Genomic DNA, 22945 nt, shown 5'->3' on the forward strand with positions numbered 1-22945 from the left:
AACGGAGGTGGAGGAAACTGGCGAATAGTAAGCGCCCTCTGCAGGTAATAAGATAAAACTGCAGTCTGCTTTTCTGAGAAGTGTATATGCAACTTTTAAAATGGAAGCTTTTCATAGGTTTTTCCAGTGAGGGTGTATCTGCTGGGTTAAGAATTTGTAAATAGTTTGTTGGACCATCTTGTTGTAGCCTAATAGTTAAGGTGCATGGTTCAATTGTATAACATAAGTTGATGATGAGGAACTACATCTAATAAAGGACCCACTCAGGAGTGGTGGAGGCAAGATGGAGCCTGTGATTGGTTTTCCACACCGCCAGGGGGCAGCACAGACCTGCAGAGGAGTAGATATTAGAACCAGTAAAGTTCTGGGTTTCAGCAGCAGGAGGCAGGCTGGCAGCACTCCTGTGCTGGCCATGCCTGACGTGGTGAATGTGGCCCATGATCAGATTTAATGTGTGTACAGAGCTTAATCAAAACTGTCAGACCTTCAAGTGGTTTTAAAATACTTTGGTGTTGTCAGTCCACTGAGAGTTTATCTATCAATTTAAAGTTTTCCACAGTTTTTCTTAATTGCATAAAACTTCACAACTTAAGTAATGGTGGATATAATACCTATGCAGAAGGTATAGTGGTTTTATATGTTGGGATACACAAATGGCTTTGATGAAAATGTGATGGTCTAAAGCAGAACACCCCACCCTTTAAAACAAAAACTTTGACTTAAGCCAGTTTCCTCCACCCCCTCCTCTTGCTCCTCTTCCTCCCTCTGGCTGCAGAGTATTTGGAAGAACAAAACTCATCTGCTGTCCATCTGGCTGCTATGCCAGACAGTAATACCCTGTCATATTCCTCAGCTTCCCAAGCACCCATGGACAATCCATTCTCTCCCCCCTTTCTCTGCCCCTTGGCCCTGATCCCCCACCCAGGAGGTGGGATCGGGTGTCAGTGCCCCAGAAAGACCCCTCTCTCTGGAACTTGTGGGGGGATCAGCGTTTTTGCAAGCTCTGTTGTTCAGAGGACTCAGTTTCACTGTTTGGAATTCTCACAGTAGCGTGCACATATCCATTGTTTCCCAGGTGTTGGCTCAGAGCAAATCTAAATTTCAAGAGAGCAATCAGCTGATGTATTCTCATGAAAGCTTGAGAATGACTTGGTTTTCTTATATTTTCTTATAAAACCACATTCCTACTCATCCAGAGAGTTTGACCGTTGTTTCTATCATGATCACATTGTACACAGAAAGTAATACTGTACCTGAAATATGGCTGATTGTTTTATTATTGCGGCTGTATTATATTAACAATACTTCAATTGACAATGTGTAATGTAAATGTTGATTATAGTGACATACTCGTTATCTGGACTAGTTTCTCTCTAGCATTGTTTTGATTTTACATCCTACAGCTGCAGCAAGCAGCTGGTTCCAGTGAAAAACTCTGACAGACCCACTGACCCACTACCTGTCCAGCACCAAACATTGTTAGCAAGTAGCTGGCGAATGTAATGGGACATGTAGCAGCTAAAGAGCCAGATATTTTCCTCACGAGTTGATGGAAGAGCAATGGAGAGTGCATCCACTGTAGAACAGAAACAGGAAATCAGGCAAATGCTAATGCTGACTCTTGTCTGCTGGATGTTTTTTTTTTAATGCTAGTGCAGCAAATTTCCTTCTTTTGTCTTCTTTCAAGACACTGACTCTAATTTCTACAACATTCCTCGAACAACCTGATATGAATTGAAAACAGGTTGGATAAATCTTTATTGCACTGACAAATGTTTCTACTTATTTGACTAAAAAAGATTTTTAGGGCTCAATAAAAATGACTTGATTAGATTTTCAGTGTAATTCACAAGAAAATACAAAACAGATAAATGCAAAAGAAAATAAAAACATCTGTGTTAAGAACCACAGGTACAACAGAGGAAGCAGGAAGTTTAAACTAGATCAGTGTTTTCAACACAATGATAAATAAGTTTACAGTTTACTTCAGTTTCCCCTCCTAAATAAGATTTAAGCAATTAACCAATAATATAAATAAATAACAGCCAAAACTAGGTTTTCCAGTATTTTGTTTATTTGCTGAATTGGGGTCATATCATGGTTTTGTGGTGCATTCAGGACAGAACACAATTTTACTTTGCATTTGTGTGACTTTAACTGCTGGATGTTTTTTGCAGATTGTGTTTGTTAACACACACACAAACACACACAAAAAAAGCTTGTAAGACATAGTCTGTAAGTTAGCGTCGAACATACACACACTGACTGAGTGTTGCTGTGTGGTGATGACTACGTCTCCATGTCATCATGAATTGATGTCGTAAAGATTCAGCATAAACACAATTGTTGTGCTTCCATTGAAATATTTTTAACTTGATTTTTGAGTTACCTCAATTTGTGCCACCCAAATCTGTGCCCACTCCATTTGGTGCCCACTCCATTCAGTAAGGTCAAGCAGATAAGGACAAAACCGTTACTGGTGCTAAATAGAGGAGGTTTCTAATTTCAGTGTTTCTAACCATCTATTAAAGGTTTAACTTTTTTTTTGTCACTGTTCAAAACAAGTCTATATATTTAGTTCAGCATCCTGCAGACTACATACTTTTCTCATTTTATTCCGTATTTACCAGTGAAGGGTTTCTGAAAGTGGTCCACTGCTTCTTAAAAATAGCCCTAAAGATGCAAGTTGTTCCAGATACAGATACAGTTCTGTGGAGGAAGCTGAGCAAATGCTCCTCCTCTACAGATCAACCAGGTTCTCTGCTGAATTTTGTCGCCTACATACAGCACACAGGAGGGACTGAAATAACCCATTGTGCCCTCTCTGAGTGGTACTAGATTTCTGCAACGTGCCAGAGAAAAAGGATGGGGGCCACTTGTCAGAACTGGGTTTTTCAGCTTCTAAGTGATGAGGAACAGCTCTGCAGGCTCACTAATGTACAGTAAATGTGATGGGTGGGTTGAATTGTTGAGTTATGCAAGGCTTTCAGCCCTCTGTAATAGTGCAATACTTTGACATGTTGCGTAACATTTTTGTCCTCCTCGCTTTTTCAATGTGGGCCCAACGATACTTCCACTGTCCCTGGTCCATTTCCATTCATGCACTTTAACCTTGCATAGCAGTATCACAATGCTTAATTCCCCTCTTCAATAACGATGAGAGATTTTTTTATGATTGTGTAGTGTATGCCGTTTTACAGCAATGCAAATTTTAATCACTGCTGAATGTGACTACCATCTCAGTGTGTCTTTCATTTTACTATGCCAAAAAAGATCACAAAATTCAAATATAATCTAAACAATATTGTTCATGCTCCAACAAGCTATCCCTGGCCAACTGGATGTTTTCCCACTCTGTCGAATACTGCTCTGTGTGCAGTTAGACATTGCTGTTGCTGCTACTGCTTGTCTACATGTAGCTATGTTTTTGTGTCTCTGGCTGTATTTGTGTTGTTTGCTTGCCTTTAGTCCAGGCAGTGTAGCAGTGAAAGGATCAAGCTGAGGCTGACCTGAACCTAGTCCTTCAGTGAGCCACACCCCTCCTCAGCCTGTCAGCATGGCCTGATGGTAAGATAACCTCTGAGAACAAGTCATGCTCCATTAATACCAAGACAATGACAAATGATTAAGTCCAGAATCAAACCATTAGATAGGCGTTCTGATTCATTTCAAAGGGTGAGTTCATTTTTATTACAAAAAGGCATATTTCCTTACCTCGGTCATCAGCTTCAATAGGGACTATTTCCTGAGTAGGAAGCAGTCTCAATGAAAATTCCTGAGAAGTTAGGCCGGTGGGTTTTCCCTGGTCACAGAGATAATATTTCTGGACAGAGACGGAGATTTTGTTTCAGTGGCTTGTGATTGCTCAATTCTGATCACCTACATTGAAGAAATCTTACATATCTGGACAAATAAAACAATTTGCATGTGGATGATGTTCGTTACTATCGGTAAAATGATATTGTTTAGTTTCACATTTGTTTTAAATAACTTCATCAAAATATCTGTTGCTGGAATACCCGCATGTTATCCTCCCAGTAGCCCACTGCTTTACGTGTCTGTTAGAGGCTCATCAGTGTTGCTCCGCCTAACACTGAGTATTACAAGACCTCGAGGGAGTCAGCCTGGATCAGATGATACTGCTGCAGAATGAGCAGGGCAACAGGGAAGCTAATAACTCCTCTAACCTAACATCCTTTGTTTAACTTAAACATTATTGTCAGTGCATCTATCCATCTATCTACTGTAATGAAAGGTGCTGAAGCTGTGCAGTTTGATTCATTCACATTTACACAAGTAATGGCTGCACTTATTTTTAGTGGATATAAGATTGAATGATGTGAGGCTTGCAAACATATGGCTTTTTATTTAATTGGAATGAAAATTGTAACAATTAATCAAAGGAAACATGAACATCTATCTACATGTGCCGGTTTGTGCTCCTGTTTTTAACAAATCCAAACAACAAACAGTCAGGATCTTAAATCAGGCCCATTTAAATAGAGAATGAAAAAATGCAGAATACAGAGCAAAACCAGAACAGTAAACCATCATGAAATAATCAAATACATACAACACAACGTTCTCGTTTTTTTCATTTTTGAAAAACAAAAAAAACAAAAAACCAATACAAAATTAGCTAATGTTAGAGATGGAACTGACCTATTTTATACAGTATATATTTGGTTTCTTTCAAATAACAAATTATTCACAGAATATACAGTTCAATAAACATTTTGTTTACTGGTTCTTTTTTGGGTGTGCTCACGTGTTGGACCATTAATATTATTAGCATTTTTTTTTTTTGTCATTATTTCTCAGTGTTTGACTTATTCACAGTACATGCTTCTAGTCTCAGACACAGCATTTCTTCCTGCTGTGTGTCCAGTCAGTCAGGATACTGCAGGAAACCACAAAGACGATACAAAAGAAATGTCGAGTCCCATGAGGTGATTTCTTTACAAACCCCCCTGCAAAATCAAGATTTTTTTTTTTTTTACCCTAATCAGTCAAAAGTTCTTTTATTTGTTTTCATTTTTTGTTTTGTTGTTGTTAATTTTATTGTATTTTACAACAGAGCCCATGTCTTAATCACAAAGTATATGAGAGAAGACTGGGTGGGCCCATTTAATACTGCATACCCCTCACACATGAAGGGGTTTCTATACACACCTGTGGCCTGGAAAAATCTTTGGTCAACACTGGCAGTATGCAACAACCAGAACGGCAAAGACAGATCACATAACACCATACAATAACTTATTGTTCATACTCACAACAATATCATTTTTCAACAAAGACCCTTTAAAAGACTATTGTCCAAATGAATAAAATGACAGATGCAGAGATTACTTCACTACTGCTTTTGATCAACACATGCCCAGATTTGTAGGGAAGATGTGGACATTTGACAAAATCACAAGATAAACTAACTCACATAATACAGTTTCATGTTTCAACTCTTACTTGGACAGCACATGAAAAAACAGTTTAAATGACTTGTTTTATTGACTAAACTGGACTGTAAGACAAACTAATACAAAGAAAATATTACAGAATTACAGCAATCAATGTTCCATTTCTCAACAATAAAAATCTGTTCACTGGACGGGTGTATGTTTTGGTTGTTCTTTATACTGTATGCTGATGCATGTAATGCTTTACACATTTTTATTAGGCAAAAAAAGATAAAAGACATTTCATCTTAACAAATTAACTCCTTGTTGTACGTTATTGTTTTCTCTTTTTCTCAAAAAACAGAATGGACTATAATATGGAATTTTAAAAGTGCTCATTGGTGAGATAGGTGCCCAAAAAGACAGAAAAAAACAACAACAAAAGGACAAATCAATCATGAAATCAGTCTTGTTGGCATATGAGCTCAAGTCTACTCCTGGTCCATGGTGGCACCTGAGCTAACAGCTAGGTTCCTGTGGAGGTTTGGGTTTTGGCTGTGCCTGTTTCTGCTTCTCACAGAGGAGAAGGACGTATCACAGCCAGGGACTTTACATTTGTGCAGTAATCGCAGATGGACAGTCTTGTAATGGGCTCTGAATGTACCCTTGTTGCTGTAGACCTTTTGGCAGACATGGCAGGTTATTGGAGATCCGCCCCCACCTCCCTGAGGCCCACTTTGTCCACCCCCAGTACAGCCCAGGGTCCTCTCTCCCCCAAGTGCCGACTCCTCACCCCCAGCCCTCCCCACACCAGTCCCATCACAGCTTTCATCACTGTCCTCAATGGGGAGTGGCTCCTCATCCTCTTCAATCCCTTCCCCTTCCTCACTACCAGCTCCATCTGAGTCCCAGGGTGATTGAGCACTGTTGCTGCGACGAGGTGGGGCAGAGGAGGATGTGCTCAGGTCCAGAACTGCCCCGTCCTCCCCATTTCCAATACCTTCTCCCCCTCCTCCTAATCCCTCCATTTCTCCTAAGGGCGATGTCTCAGCACTGTCTGACATGGTAGATATTTTGCTCATAGGGAAGACCAGGCCCATGCGGTTGTGCCCTCGGAAGATGACAGAGGTCTGGCTGGTTGGGTCCCGGTGGTCCTGGCAGTAGTCCAGACCAACAGAATCCCTGTCTCTAGAGTGGGATGAGGGTGTGTAGAAGGTGTTGGTTGGGCTGAATGAGTCTTTGGTCAACAGCTTGTGGTGCAGGTTCAGATTTGCACTGTGTCTGTAATAAAAATAAAATCTCAACTTAAATTCAATTCTGTGCATTATACACTGGATAGCGAATGTATTTTTGACCATATATATCTTAAAGTACTACATACAAATTTATTGCCCCACTAAAATAGCAGTGATAAAAAACGCAAGTGTAGAGAAAAGAATACACTAACAGGTCAGAGGAGTCAAATCCACCCTGGCAACATGGATGTCCCTGTAAACACTGTAAATCTCTATGGCTATGTACTGTATGTGCTATGACAAGCCAGAAAATCTCCAGAAAGCGGTTTATAGTTCTGTTTAAGCAGCATTAAAACAAGTGTCTGCATGTGTAGTCTTAATAAATGATTAGCTCTAGTAGATCCTGTGAAGAAAAGGGCAGATGACAATATTTACGCCACACAGACTGTTGCAGCTCCAGGAATAGGAGCTCAAGAGTCAAAGAATGATTACCTTTTCTAACCAAACTAGAGCTGCTGATTTCAATTACTGCTCCCTTCCACCATATTTCTACATTTCAGTGACACAACACCTAGTATGATCTGATCTATATTACTGATGTGAGCCTGGTGTCTGATAAGTATGAGCAAAGCAGAGTTGGGATATAAACCGTAGCTTCTTCTGAAACGGTAAAATGAACAGGCCTCTCACCTGTCTCGGCTCCTGCGGGAAGGGAATGCAGCATTGCAGCCGTCCACTGTGCACATGTGCATCTCCTTCAGGTGAACATTTTGGTAGTGCAGCTTGACGCTGTAAGGGTTCTTAAAGGTCTTACTGCAGATTTCACAGTGGTGTGGGAGGTCAGCATTGGAATCAAGGTGAGACAATTCTGAGTCACCACTGTCATCTACATAGCCATCAGATCCCTCCCTTTCCCGGTCACTGAGCTGGAGAGGACCCCCATTAGTCAGCCTGTGCTCATCTTCATCCCATTTTAGCTCTGACATCTTGTCACCTGCATGGAGTGAGTTTGCCTGCTCTCTGTCCACCCTTTCTTCATTGCCACTGTGTTCTTGACAGAGTAAGTTGTTGTTACAGTGATTCTCCATCAGTCTGTTTTCATAGGGGGAAGATGCACAGGTGATTACCCCTTTATCAGCTTGCCTTGGCTCATCATCTTTGCCTTCCCTCTCTGGCATTTCTCTATCTAAGGTTTGATCCAACTGATGTTTGGTGCTGTCCCTTTCCTTCTCTGCAATGTACACCCCTCTTGCCTCCTTCTCCTCTCCAACTAGTCTTGCACACATATGTCTTTCTGTTTGGCTACTGTTACACTCTTCCTTGTCCCTGCACTGTGAAGGAGCCTCATCCTCAGAGCTGCTCCCCTTATCCATCTGCTCATCGTGTTCCACTGCCTCCTTCTCTATCTTTATTGGCATGCTTGATTTCCGTGACTTTTTCTTTGGTATAGGATCTATTAGGCAGGGTTCAGGAGCTGTGATGGGTTTGACAGGTACAGAAGAGGATAACAGGGGAAGGGAGGGTAGTGTTCCTGGGGTATTAGCAAGTTCTGCTGGAGTTACCAGGCTGCGGTAGAAAGGCAAGACTGGTTGTACTGTTTTTAAATTGGGAAAGAGGATGCCACTCTGGCCCATGCTTGGGAACGAGCTACTGTGGAGCTTAGAACCACTGTCCACATGGTTCACCATGTAGCTGGGCACTGACTTATGGCTTTCTGCAGAGCAAACAGGGATGGGGGTGCCATATTCAGGCCTCTTCTCTCCCTGAGAGCTCTCATCAGCAGACATGCTGCCCCGTAGATCTTTGTCTCGGTTGTTGCGGTTCATGGGCATGTGTAGCCGTGGGTTTGGGTTGGCACTATGGCGATTGCGACTGCGCAGTGAGCTGAATACCATGTTGCAGCCTTCGATTGTACATTTGTGCTTAATCTTCAGATGCACTGCGTTGTAGTGGATTTTCAATGTGCCTTTGTCATAAAAAGTCTTCTCACAGGCATTGCAAAATACACGACCCTTCTTCAGCGAGCCACCACCACCTCCTGAAACCCCTCCAACGGCACTCCCATTTCTGTCCATGGAACGCAGCTTTCCCTCGGGTGACATCTGTGTTATATCAGAGCTCATGGAGGGTGTGCAGGGTGTGGAGGGTCCATCTGAGTAGTTGTCGCTAGTGGAGAAGTCCTCAGCCTCAGTCTTTGTAGTGGTAGAGAGGTTATCCAGTGGTTTGTCTCCACTTCGCTCCAGATCTGCAGTGAATGAGACAGAGCTGGACCCTAGCAGGCTGCTCTCTGAAGGGTGTGAAAGAGGGAGGAGGTTGTCCTTCCCTAAACCATCCCGTCCTTGTTCATCTCGTCTCTGACTCTGCTGCTCCACTGACCCACGGCATTGCTGCTGGTGCTGCTGGTGCTGGTGCTGAAGTGTCCCTGTTGCTGAGCCCAGAAATGGTGCAGGAACAGAACCTAACAGCTGGAACGGCAGCATGAAGGCCATGCTATTGATAAAGTTCTCAAAGTGGTGCATGCTGTTGCCGCTCAACTTATCAACTTTGGATGTTGAGATGTTGACAGCTGTGCGCGGTGTGTTGCGCTCAATGAAAGTGCGGATATCTGAGTTGGTGCGGGTACTGGGAACCAATACAGCCTGGCCCTCCTTGTCCTGTAGAGCCATCAGCTCCACTATAGACTTGGTCTCACCAAAACGCAGAAACTGTTGCAGTGTGGCAATTTCCTCCTCAAATGTCATGATGGCCCACCGGTCCAGCACCTTCCCTGCTACATCCTAACAACAGGGCAGATTAAAAGGGAGCAGTAATATAGAAAAAGAAAGGGAGAGGGACGGGTATGAAATAGATTGAGAAAGAGTGGGAAAGTCAAAAACAGAGAAAGGAGAGAGAGCGATTTCATCATTAGCATTATACGTGTCTGTTGGATTGCTCATACATATTCACAGAGTGCAGTAGATGACACACCCTATAAAGCAGGCTGGAATGGCAGCTAAATAAAGGAATCAGATGGAGTGTTAATACAAGTGGGCAGCACAGAACCCTGAGAACCCTCATTACACAGACGCACAGTGTTTCATCTCACAGGTCATTTCTCTTCATTTAAATCATGTGGACTTGCCCACTCTGCATCAGCAGAAGCAGACAAAGAACATGCAAACATTGGGGTGAGAACATGCACACAAGCATCCTAGGAGAGATGTACTCTCATAAACACCCTCCCAAACAGATGAAAAAATAAATACATGCAGAAATGTATCACACACATGCATAGACAGACTGGTAAGGGAGGGGTGATCAGAAGGCGCTCACATTGATCAAGCGGGTCCTCTCCCCCTTAGCCCAGCAGTAATCACATGTGAGTTTGGGTGTCTTTGAAAGTGAGGAGCGGCTTCGTGCCGTAACCGTGATTAATATTTCATCACAGAGCATTCATTGGGCGCCTGTCGAGGATTCTGACTCTACATTTGCCATTAGATGAGCTAACATGAATTAAACGCAACCCAACTTGAATACTTGATGATGTACTAATCGAAGTGAGAGTTTGTGCTGACATGGTGCCTGCAGCCCAGGCTTCAGCTGCCTTGGCTGTGGCTTGAGAGGAAATCTGGACCAAAAGACATAATATTTACAAATCTACCCAGCACAGTTTGGAAACCTCCCCAAGCTGGTGGTACCACTGCAGCAAGGCCTCACCAGCAGGACACCAAGAGAGTTAATGGCATTGGTCACTACATCACATCCCTACTCTCCCTGTCTTCAGCCATGCTTTTCTTGGCCTGTCTCCTCCTCCTCCCTCATCTTCCTCAGAAATTCCCTCTATCTCTCCCCTCATACACTCCCGCAGGAGGTTTTTGGTCAGTGTCCCAGGCTTCTATGCTGTTTTTAGAGGATTTTCTGCCCTGAAAAGAATAACACTAAATTATATATTTGAATTGTTTTGGTATTTATAGTTCAGCATTGTAGGAAATAGTTTTCTTTCTTTATGAGATCCATATGGGAAAGTTGATATCAACCTTATGTCAGTGTGTTAAGCAGACATCTGGAGTCAAAAGGTGTTGAGCCTAGCAATGAAGAAAGACTGGGTACAGACAAACAGCTAACCTGGCTGTGACCAAAGTAAAAACAGCGCTACCAGCACCTCTAAATATGTTCTGCGAAGAATGAATACAAATGTGAAATTTGCATGTGTAAAATATGGGCTATAATCTTGTAAATAACAATAAAAGATGATATTTTTATTTGCAGAATTATATCATTATGTCAGCACACAGCTGTTTATAGAAATCAAATGAGGAGAAAAGAAGATCATCTCTGAACAAACTCTCAAGGAAAAAGACAATGATAAAGAAAATACTATAGAGGATAAACTAGATCTATTGATAAGGGAGGCAACTGCTGTTTAGGCTGCTACTCTGTAAAAATTAGATTGTGATATGCCCCAGAGTGAAGGATGACACATGGTTGTTTAGGTCGTTCGCCAGGGCAACCATGATGGGCGAGTTGGACTGGAGACAGAGACCATGTCTGCTATAGATAATCAAGCAGGAGCTGGGTCTTTTGGCCAGACAACACAGGCCAGCAATGAGTTACAAGTCTCAAATTCTTCAGTCCAGTTTTTTTTTTAAAAAAAGACAGCTTGCATAGTGAGTTTGACCCCTATTATTTAGATATGCTCACAAACACAGGGATAACCAAATTACAGTAGTAAAATTATGTTATGTCTTTGATGTGTTTATCAGCTGTACATCTGCTGAATGACAGATGACAACAATGACAACAGCAACTCCTGCGGGTCCAAAGCTGTGGAACTGAACGTGAGAGCACGTCATACAGCAAAACACCAGGGATTTATATTTGGATTTGTCAGAGATGGATGTGGGGAAGATAACCCTTGTTTCACATCAAGATGGCCCTTCAAGGAACACCCTGGTAGATGAATTGCTACAGCTGGTACCATAAAACCACAGCGTATACAGTTTGTTTCTAGATAGGGACCAATTTTGCATATTGTGTCCTTCTCTCCCCCCATGTTTCCAGTCAGCATATGTGTGCAATCAACTGTCAAATAAAGGGAAAATATCAAAAAACATCTAAAGCTGGCCCATTAAAATGCTTTAATATATTTGTAAGAGGGGGATGTAGGCAAACCTAAATGTGTTAGACTAAGCAGTTAAAATGTGGACCTTTCAGCACTTCTTTGCAGGATCTCCAGCTGTGGTTGCTCAATACAAGTGGTGAGCACAGATTTTGGTTTTGGTCTCTCAACATGCACAATGGACCTTGCACCAGGCACTGTTTGCCAAAATAATAGTTCCATGATGTAAGTTCACATTCCTCTGTGTATTTTTAAACTTTGGACAGGGCTAGGTGAGATGCTTCCTTCTGCTCAGCTCAGCTAATCAAACCCTGACTCCTGCTCTGAGATTGATTCTGGTCTTTATATCTTACTTTCTGACAGAAATTTAAAAAAGCATTTTCCCCCAAAAGGTCTCTTGTCTATTTTCTTTAAATCAGCAACTGGTTTTGCACTGGTGTTGAGAAACACACACTGGTCAACATATAATTCTAATAACAGATATACAAGAAGCTTCCCCCCACTGCTCACCTGGAGCACGTATCCTCGTATGTAGTCCTGCAGAGTCCAGTCGAGTGCATTGAGGATCTGAATGACCTCCTCCTGCTTGAGGACAGAGAAAAGGCGGTCCAGAAGGATCTTGAGGCGAATTGGGATGGCTTGGGTGCCATACAGCATCAGGCTGCAGATATCAAACACCACATTGGAGTGCACAATCTCCACCTGGCTGCTCTGGTACATGTGGTGCACCTTCAGCTTACTCAGGGCTAGAAGACACACATTAGATTTTACTGGATTAGATTACATAAACCTTTATTGGTCACGACACTGACAAAAGACAGGACAGAGGGAAGAGAAACACAGGATTGTGAACATGTGAACAGTATAGAAAACCATAACAACATATATGTGAATAGATTATTCAAATTCCCACTATGAAAACAACGCTGTTTTTGTTAGTGGCTGAAAAGTTAGAGATGTGATTTATTCAAAAATAAATTAAAAATGGAATTTTGTATGAGCAATAAATAATACATCCAGAATATTATTTGAAATAATTAAATTCACTTTAACTGTATATGCACCCCTTCATTAATATTGGAAAACATTAGTGCTACACAGAGACACTGTTACTCTGCCTAAGAATTTGCAGAATCACATTAATACACGTGACACATCTGGCACCATCTATATCAGTGGATAATGTCAATTGGGTATTACAGTTATCTGCTGAAAATAATGCATAACTTAATATTTGAAGGGAATGTTGGTAATTTTTTGTGATATTTTTGTAAAATATTTCTAAAATATTTCTAAAAAGTGTTCATAATCCATAGATCATTTTGGAAGCATGTTTTTGTAAACAATGATCCATGCAGCACCCACAGTAAATGAGTGGAAAAACGACACAAATACTGCTGACATTAGTATATTTAAACAGATGGACTCAGGTAACTTCACTTTCATATTAACACCAATGACTTGTGACTTTATTCCGGACTCTGGATATACTGTACTGTATTGTATATGAATTAAACAGCAGCCAATTGTGTTACACAAGCTCACGGCAAAAAGTGCATTTAGTAGACAGACAATAGATCCTCTATAATCATCATGAGTGTAATTGTGTTACCAGTATATCCTGTCATTTTATGCCAGTTTCCTGATATTAAAAATAAAATACAGATTTTAAACAACATTCTGTATTTCTGCAAGTCCCCATAACTAAACTGGTGTGTAATAACTTGTTTAAGGGTCAACGTGCAAACATAGTACTTTGAGTTGTGACTTTATAGCCAAGACATGAGAGTTAATTGTGATTTGCAAGAACAATAACTTTCCTTACTTTGGAAACCTTTTTCTTTCCATTGTCACTTATTAATAAACATAAGAATTTACAGAAGATACTGTCCAGTCTCTCTACTTATAAAAAGGTCAGTGTGAAAAGTGTTGATGGTGTGCTGTCCTGATTTACTGGGGCTTTATTTTGTGAAGATAGGATGTTGTTGAACTGAGCCACTTCTTACTATTGTGAGCACAAATTAAATTCCATTCAACACTACAGTACTGGGTTGCAGGCATATCAGAGACAGACACACAAAACTTTTACATATGAAACCTGAAGAAATTTTGCAGCGAGCTCTCACCATGTGCTACCCAGCCATGCTTGCAGTTTTCACACTGCCTCCTCTTCAGCTTCCCAGGCTTGAAGCTGTCACAGTTACAGTTCACCAAAGTGCAGCAGATAGCCTGTTAACACCAAAAACACAGAAAGAGAGAACACTGTTCACTTTCAAAAATATCATTATTGTTATTTAGTTTTGTTAAACAAGAAAATTCATGCTATCAAAACAAAACTATATATTCAGTATTTTGTTATAGGGATCTATTAATGCTAATATTGACCAAATTATTCAATCCCCAAGCACTACGAGGGTTGTTTGACTAGCTGCACTATTTGATCAAATGAAAATAATGTAGATGTGTCATTTTGTTCACATTATGACAAACTTCAAACCGACATATATGGTTTTTTTAGAAACTTTCAAACCTTGAGGAGAATTTGAGCCTCAAATGGAGCATGTAAAGTTTTCAAAACAGTAGTGTTTGGGCAGAGCACATTTCTAAATTCCTGACATCAAAGATTGAAAATGATTAATACTAGAGCATTTGTGCAAAGGTTAATATGTTTAAGTGGTCACATTTTTATACATCCAAGAATGCGACATAATGGCACTAACAGAAAATATGCCCTCTCATCTCATCCTCTGCGGCTGTGCAGAAAAAAAAAATGTCAGTGTGTGGTTGGAGCTGTGCTTATCTTACACAGCTACATGAAAAATGTACAACCATCAAGTAGCCCACAGAAACCAAAAGAAAGAGTATGATTGCCTTAAATAATTTTGCTCTCCCTCTGTGCATTACTCATTGCCTGGTTCACCCTGTGAGAGCAGTATCAGCACAGGTGTGTGTGGTTGTAGTGGTGCTGCAGGGCAAGTCCTCTCTATAGTAACAAGAGGTCTCAGACACACCTGGACCACCAAAACCATCGTAATCAATCAATGCCTACCTCACATGAACACACGCACACTCACACAGGTCGGGGTTCTCTGTCTATTAACTCATTTACTAATGAGTTTTGTCTTTTTCAGGACAAACTTGCAGAAAAGCAGAGTGAGTGGACGACACATAACAGACTCAAAGTCAGGGGGTGAATGGCGGTAATGAGTCAAGCTTTCTGGGTAGCTGCTGACTTGGCAACAGCCCTTCAGAAAGGACTCCAATGCACTGATACTCTAAAAAAGACTGTTTCCCCTCTCTCTCCACCTTGAACAGAAAAAATCATTTACACACCAGGAACTGAGGGAAAAGCATCATCAGATTTATGATCAAAGCCAGGGTTGTTAGTGCTACATGCTGAAAATCTTGGAGTGGCTGCGCTACGCCACCTCTCTCCCTCTGCATCTATAATGCATGATCATTGGGGTTTTAGTATACATGAGCAGCATGCTTAGCTCCTTGTTGGAGCTCACTCCCTCTCCATGGGTGGAGAAGGAGGTAAAGTGTGGGTGGGTAGGGGCCTCCTCCTCCTCCTAATTTAGTCAGTTGCTTGTATCTGCGCTTGAGGCTGGGCTTGTCCTTGAGATCTGGGATCACAGTATTTCACCTTACAGTAACCTCTCATCATTAGGACGGATAAACTGACCCAGGATGAAGGTGGTGGCAGAGAGCTGGCCTTGAAACGCAGCATGATAACTCCGGCTTTCAGTCCCATGACATCCGTTTGCTTTGCTTTTCTCTTTATCGCCCTCTCTGTCAGGCTTTATCTCCGGCTGGCCAGCTCAGCCTCCTACGGATAGTGGTAACATGTAAAAACCCCTTTGCTCATCTCTCAGCAACATAATCCCATCATTACAGAGCACCAAGAACCAACATGGCCCAATTAGGCTAATCCCATCCCACTGTGGGTGCACACACACCTCCTTCTGCTGTTCCCCCTAATATACATCTCAATCAGGTGCCCTTGCTCCCTCACCAGCCTGTGGCACAGACACACACTCGCACACACATTCCAGTGCACAGTGGTTTGCACACTGGTTGTTTATCTTAATTAGCAGTTCATTTCATGAGTTCCTGAGAAGAAGAAGAAGAAGAAGAAGCAGAAGGGGGAAGAAATGTGGCAGCTCGGGCAGGTCAGCACTACAGTGGCTTTTGGTGATGGAGACCCTCCTCCCTCCTCAGCGTGACTTTCTCTTCACTGTTGTCACAACAAAGACACGGCTGTTCACACACATCAGTGAAGTCGATGACAAGAAGACTAATTGCACAAAATGATGCCGTTGGGTCACTGTTTTTGAAGCCAAAGCTAACAAAATGTCATTTTGTTTACATCAGTGATGTATAACAGTGTAGCTGCACGTCAGCCTTGCACCTTGAATGCATTACACATGCCTCGAAAACAAATTTTGTAGTTTGATGTGAGAGGTGGGGGATTCTTGACAAAAATCATGTTTTCATTAGCAATCGTGCAACAGAAAATGTCATTTCTACTTAAATTGTTCCATTATTAATTATTACACCTATTCCAGTGTGTATAATTAATAAACCAAATGTAGTGACTTTTCTGATGTGAGGGCAATACATTTATATAATGCAAGACAACCACACTTTACACACTTTTTTTTATTAACTCTGAACTTCTCCCATGTGCAAGTTCATTTTTAACCTCAAAAATACTCTCCTGAGCAAAATCTAATAACATGCAAACTAAACATAAATAGGATTTTTATAAGTGAAAGGAAATAAAAATACATTGATAAAGAAGAAACATGAACCCAAAGCATTTCTATCAGCGTCAAAGAACTGACTGTGTCTCCTCCTGACACTATAAACCAACATACAGCCTTGATTACTCTGTCTAACGTGAATTTGTATGGCACATTGACAAATCATCAGCTTTTTTTTCCTGTGAATTCACACATTCAGTCTACCTGTGTGTGTCTTGATTCGGTCTGTTGGTTACTGCTTAAGCCATGTTGGTTGAAAGACTGTATGCTCAGAGGTCAGGCTGCGTAGGCTGGATGGAGGCCATGAAGGGAGGTTAAAGAAGGAGAAGGTGAGGAATGATGTGCATATGCCATGATGATTCATACGCTAAAGTGAGTGAAAACACACACTGCAATAATAACATAATAAGACATCAATGACAGGTTTCATGAAGTGATCAGATTTGCTCACTTATAATGCTGAAATCACATTACCAGCCTAAAAAATTAACTGGATGTGGTGACGTTTAGATACAGAATGTCTGGGTGTAATGCATAAAAATCAATGTGTGTATTCAAAGCAGAAAGAGAACAAAGAAAGGAAAAAGCAAAGTTCTGACTGAGCAAAGTGGAACATCATCTTCATCCAACTGCTGGGATACAGCCATAACATTCTTCACACAAACACTCTCACATACACACAAGAAATAAAATGAAATAGTCCTTTCTGGCTCTTAAAATAAAATTCTGCCATATGTCCAGAATAGCTACGGTGCTTTAGAGACTCAGCAGAAGTGAACAGCTGCTTTGACAGAGACAGTTCAGGGATTGGACGAGGACTTGTTGGTCTAATGCGGTGGAAAACTAATCAATTAGCAGCAGCCCGGCACTAACTGACACTCAACGTGGGGAAACGGGCGGTGCTGGTGCCAAAGAGTGAATAACAACAGGGCTGAGGAAGAGAGACACTGACGGCCAAGTGAGAGGGGATCAGATTTTACTATCAGCCATTAATCAGTTAACAAGACAATTACGGCACAGGGGAAATAAAGGAAGTGAGAGTTTTTCTGACAGGAAGTATTAATGATCGCTGAATTGCTTGACGGATATTTTATTATTTATTTATGACTCAGTTTCTGTAGAAATTAAACTACTGTATTTTGCTAACTTTGCTCAAAAGCCCCAACAGGGTAGGATCTCTGCTAGAAATGATTTTGACATGTGGAGGAACAGAAATGGAATTAAGATTTTGACATTTATCATTATCTTTAACTAGATTTTTGGGGGTTGATTCAGCGGATTATTTCTGGTTATGTCGTCAGTTTGCAAGATTAAGAGGCAGTGTAGAAAAAATGAGCAGATATCACTAAGGTGTGCTTTCTGAGTTAATATATTGTAACAAATTAATTTAATAATAAGTAATAAATAATTTGCATTAAGACGTTACTGAGAATACTTTTGAATTTCAAGGTTCACTTTTTTTTATTCTCATCACAGCCTGGCAATGCAAAAGTTCTGATTAATAAAACAGTAAGAAATAATTAGCCATGAGTAAAACCAACAATTTATAAAAATTACACTCACTTGAGCCAAACAGTTAATCACTGAAATAATATACGTAAAAACAAATAAACACACACAAAAAAACAAATCGAACATTTACTGGTTCCAGGTTTCCAGTGTGTAAAGCTGCTGCATTATTTTCTGTTGTGCATATTAAATTGGATTTAGATTGTTGGGTCAACAGAAAAAGCTATTTCAAACACTCCTCTTTGGTTTCGTGAACTTTGTCTCCTGGCTTTTTAATGACAAAAACACTAATGGATCAACTGAAAAAACAATCAGCAGAATAATGCTTTTTAAATTTTCTAAAAAGTTGTATAAGAAGTAATAAATGAAATTAAATATTATAGCAGCTCACACGTGACTCTGCCTCACATGTAACTTAAAAAAAACAAGTAGTAAACAATTTAACTCACATCTGGTACAGTTTTGTTTTTTTAATTAAATGGCAACATATATTTAAATGGTTAAAACCATGGCACAGTTATAAACAAAAGCCGCACATTCACACGCTGACACACACACACACACACACACACGTACACTGAAGAAATAAAGATTTTATCACAGCAGAAACACACAGAAAACACCCAGGAATTTGGGGGGAGGACAGTGTTACTGGTACCACTCACATATCCTGCTAATAACACTGGCTTCCACCAAACCAATAACCTGAGCACCAAAACCTGCAACTGCACTCACTACACCTGGCCCCACCGCCGACCACTAGCTGCGTCCGGAGGAGCGTGTGTGTCTGTGTGTGTGGTACAAGCAAAGAACACAGTCTCATGAATAAATCACGCCTCGGATGGAGTTGTGTATGTGACAGCAAGGTAGTAAAATGTTAATTGATGACAAGTGTTAGTTAAAGTGAGGTTACGATACATGGGCTGCTCAGCAGGCAACGTGATCCCTCCTCAGCTTATGATTTAATGTCACTCCACTAAGAAAGAGAAAGCACTTTAACGCACAGCAGCAGATAAAATCACTTGCTGGGGTGGTCTCTAAAATCATTACATCAACTTTTACATGAAATATTTAACTTTTTATAGACCATCACTGAGCTATAAACTCATCCAGTCTCTGTTTCTTTTAACATTTACCTTAAAAGTAAACTGCATGGCAGTGGTAGATTTTAAAATTTACTTAAATTGAAAAAAAAAAAAAAAAAAAAAAACTAAAAACAAGAGCGTGCTTTTAACACCACATCGGAGCTGAAAAGGAGAAGGCAAACCCGGGCCGGGAAAAGCCTGGGCGAGTGCAAGTAGTGACAGGCTGTGTTTGAGCCTATTAAGAGTCCATACAGCCCAAAGACAGCGTGAAAAACTCATTATTTCGAACTCATCCAGCAGTCAATCACAAGCAGGCACACACACACATAAACACACGTGTTTCGACACTAAAGCAGACAAAAAGGTAGCAAATCTTTACCTGAATATCCATGAGAAAACTGTTGGCTTCTTAAGGAAAAAAATCTTAGACGACAAAGAGATGAGCTTGGAAGGGGGATAGAAGGAGGCGAGCCAAAGTTTGGTTGGCTTCGTGGTGTATGTGGCTCCCTGTTAGGAACTTGGAGGGACTGTTTGGCTCAGAGAGGGAGTAAATGAGGGGAGCATGTTAGTACACTGAGTCTGAGAGAGTTTGGCTTCCAGCTACGCTCTGATTAATATCAGATCTCCCTCTCTCCTTGCCTGCCTCTTGACAATCTTGTCACATCTGGCTGACAAATCCTCACAAGCCTTTTGGTGGCAGCGCAGAGCAGACGCAAAGGGTGACTGTTGTGTGTTTGTATGTGTATGTGTATGTGTATGTGTGGAGTTTGGGGATGTTGAGGGGGTAGGTTGGGGCCAGAAGGGGTGGATCACAGCTCAAGGAGACGCTGAAGGGGGTAAAAGACTAGAGCAGATACACACAAAGTCAGATCCTCTCTTGGAGGACCATCATGAACCTAATGAGGCTGATGAGGTTGGCAGGCTACAGTCGCCACTGCAGACACACACAAACGCACACAAAACGAAGTGCAACTCTGTAAAGATGAACAGGGGCCCTATCCCTGAATCTGTTTTAAGTGTTTGTGCGCGTGCGTGTGTGTGTGTGTTGTGCCCTGCGGCCCTGCAACACTAAAGAAGAACAGAGAGACACCCACAGAAAAAGATGGAGGTAGAAAGAGGAAACAAAAGATGGGAAGAGCGAGCCAGCAGCAGGAAAAAAGAGATACAGTGGGACATGAGTGTGTTAAAGGAAAGCCACAGAGGGCCATTGTACACAGACACACACACATCCAACAAATAAATCTAAATCACTTTCATGGATTGCTGGAGTAATGGCCTCTCTCTCATCAGAAAATGGAAAAGGCAACCTGTTAGAGGAACATAAAACGTCTGAGGAAGAAAATACACACCTCACATGGCAGAGCTTGGTCATAATTTAATTGAAGGCATTTTTAAGATTCTATTTGTTTTACGACAGTGTTTTTTTCTCTTAATATTAAATGTAATTAATTGCGTTAAATTGAACTTGTTGAACATTAACAGTAGTGTCTATTAATCTATTTTACATGCTGTTAAATCCTGATAAAATATTATATAATCATAGCAATCAGTCCAATGAATCAGGGCATTTTTGGAGTCTTTGTAAAGCACAAAATAGTGATTATATCACAGGGAACAAAGAGGAGCCTTTGATTTATATTCAATTTTTTAAAAAACAGTAAAAACAATCCAGCAAGTGACTAACTACAATTTGCTTTCTCACTTAACTGAAACAAGAAACCATGCTTTGATTTCACCTCAAAAATAAAACTAAAACCTCAATTGACAATTACCCTCAGTGATCATCTGTTCGAGATCCTCTTTATTAAATCTATTTTCAGGACATAGTGTTGTGGAAGTTAAACTGCAGCCTGTTTGGATTCTGCGCTCCGCTCTGACACACAGTAATCTAACAGGGAATAAACCACAATTGTTTCTCCTCCAACTGTTTAGCACTGTTTACACACACACACACTGTGCACACACAAGCATGGAGAGTGTTTTGCTGCTACTGACACCACCATCACACAGACAACTCAGCTAATTGTTACATTATGGCTGCAACAAAACATTAGGGCGCTCTTAAATTACCTTCCAATAGGCTGTGGCCAGCAGCCAGGCTGCTCTGCTTCCCAAACTACAGACAGAGACAGACGAACAGACAAGAGGATGGACAACAGGCCCAGGTAAGAACTGGGCTGTTTCCCCCTCTAATGGTCTGAATGATATTTTTTTTTTAACTTAAAGTCCTGGAGTGAAAATCTTGTCGAGTGACAACATGAAACAATAGAGTAAAACTAATAAAGTTGATAGAACAGATTAGAGCAAATCAAAACAAAGAAGAATATAAATAATGAATGTCATTTAAGAAAAGATCAAGAAATATAATCGAGAACAATAGAAGAGAATCACATCTCACATAGGGGGAAGTCTGACTTGCCTGTGGTTAAGTTTCTCTTATTGTTTATTGGGAGTTGTCTCTGGATTCTTGGAAGGCATGTAAGAACAATCTGTGTCCACACCGAATGGGGCAACGACGCTCTCGGTTTGACTCCTTCATCCTTCATCTCGAGTGTTTTAAAGTGACTCAGAGTTATAGAAATGTTTTTGGAGGAGTTTTGAAAACTTTTCAACTTTCAACACTGGCAGTTTCCAAAACTGTCAGTTATTGCAAAAGCTAGCATCGAATATCTCGCCAGATTCAGAATTGTGTTTTTGGATCAGAGAGTTTGTCTTTGAATGTCAATTCAGAATTAGCCACATGTAAAGTGTAATTTTTGTTCTTGTACAGCTGCTTGTGTTTCACAAACACTTCACATCTTGAGCTTTTGTCTCTTTTGCTAAATGATTAAAAAGCTTTTGCTGAAAAAAGAATTACGCTTTTCAAAAGTACAATTTGGTATTAGTGACAGTATTTAAACTCAAATTCAAAGCCTCTTGACACTAGTATCAAAAAATGTACAATGTCTTGTAGATCGCTGTGCAATAACTTGTTCTATGAGTCTATGTCAAATATTTCTACTCATATCAAGTCACATATGACAAATGCACATGGATGTGAGCGTGAAATGTAATCTCAAATAAAAGTGTGCGCGACTGCCTCCTGCCACTCCAATCTACATAAACTCCTTCCAGTTTGTCTTTGTTAAACAGATCTGATCATGTGTGCAGGCGATGTGTGAGAGACAAGCCGGAGCAGAGAGAATAGCGGTGAAAAGACGTGTCTCTTACCTCAGCCATTGTCATTTAGTCAGATGTTTCCAAGGATACTGTGGAGTTTGCCATTCCCCGCGAGTCCCACAAAACAACTGCCTCCAACTCTCCTGTCCGCACAAGTACTAACGCAAAAGAGCCATCACACCCAGCAGCGTCTCCTTCAACAACAGACACACATGTACTCTGCTTCGCTCTTCTTTGGCTCTCTCTCTCCCTCTCTCTCTCACATACACACATACACACATACACACACACACACACACACACACACACACAGTAAGCCACCACCACTCACTCCACAAAAAAAAAAAAGAAGTCACTGTGCTTTTACTCTCACTGCACAGATGCACACACATACACCTCCTCTGCTTTCTCTCCTCTAATGTTGCTGTGGACTGGCTCTAAACTACTCAAGATGTTCAGTGTGTGTGTGTGTGTGTGTGTGTGTGTGTGTGTTGAAACTGGGCACAGGGGATTGGAATGAGATCCTCCCACTCGGCATTCTCACCTCAGGAGCTGCCTGCTCCCTCCCTCGCCTGCATACATACACAAAACACACATACACACACTTGCATGCACACGTAGAGGTGTGCATGCTCTCTCATGCGCACAGACACACACATACACACGTCTACCCCCTCAGAGTCACAGGGCAGTCCCC

At 41.1% G+C, this 22945-nt stretch overlaps 1 protein-coding gene across 2 annotated transcripts; it reads right to left on the reverse strand.

The window, feature by feature from the left end:
- Positions 1 to 4472: 4472 nt before the first annotated feature.
- Positions 4473 to 22667, reverse strand: bnc1 (basonuclin zinc finger protein 1). 2 transcript variants are annotated; one of them, XM_026294376.1, is made up of 5 exons: positions 22300 to 22667; positions 13856 to 13958; positions 12240 to 12475; positions 7322 to 9408; positions 4473 to 6677 (listed from the first exon to the last, which is right to left on the reverse strand). In XM_026294376.1, exons 1-5 carry the CDS (start codon positions 22312 to 22314, stop codon positions 5888 to 5890), a joined length of 3231 nt encoding a protein of 1076 aa, XP_026150161.1. In that variant the 5' UTR covers positions 22315 to 22667; the 3' UTR covers positions 4473 to 5887. The 2 variants fall into 2 exon arrangements, with proteins under 2 accessions (XP_026150161.1, XP_026150160.1); XM_026294375.1 differs by lacking the exon at positions 22300 to 22667 and adding an exon at positions 15415 to 15511.
- Between the last annotated feature and the right edge of the window lie 278 nt (positions 22668 to 22945).

This window comes from Mastacembelus armatus, chromosome 3 (genome assembly GCF_900324485.2).
Source record: "Mastacembelus armatus chromosome 3, fMasArm1.2, whole genome shotgun sequence".
Lineage (NCBI taxonomy): Eukaryota > Metazoa > Chordata > Actinopteri > Synbranchiformes > Mastacembelidae > Mastacembelus > Mastacembelus armatus.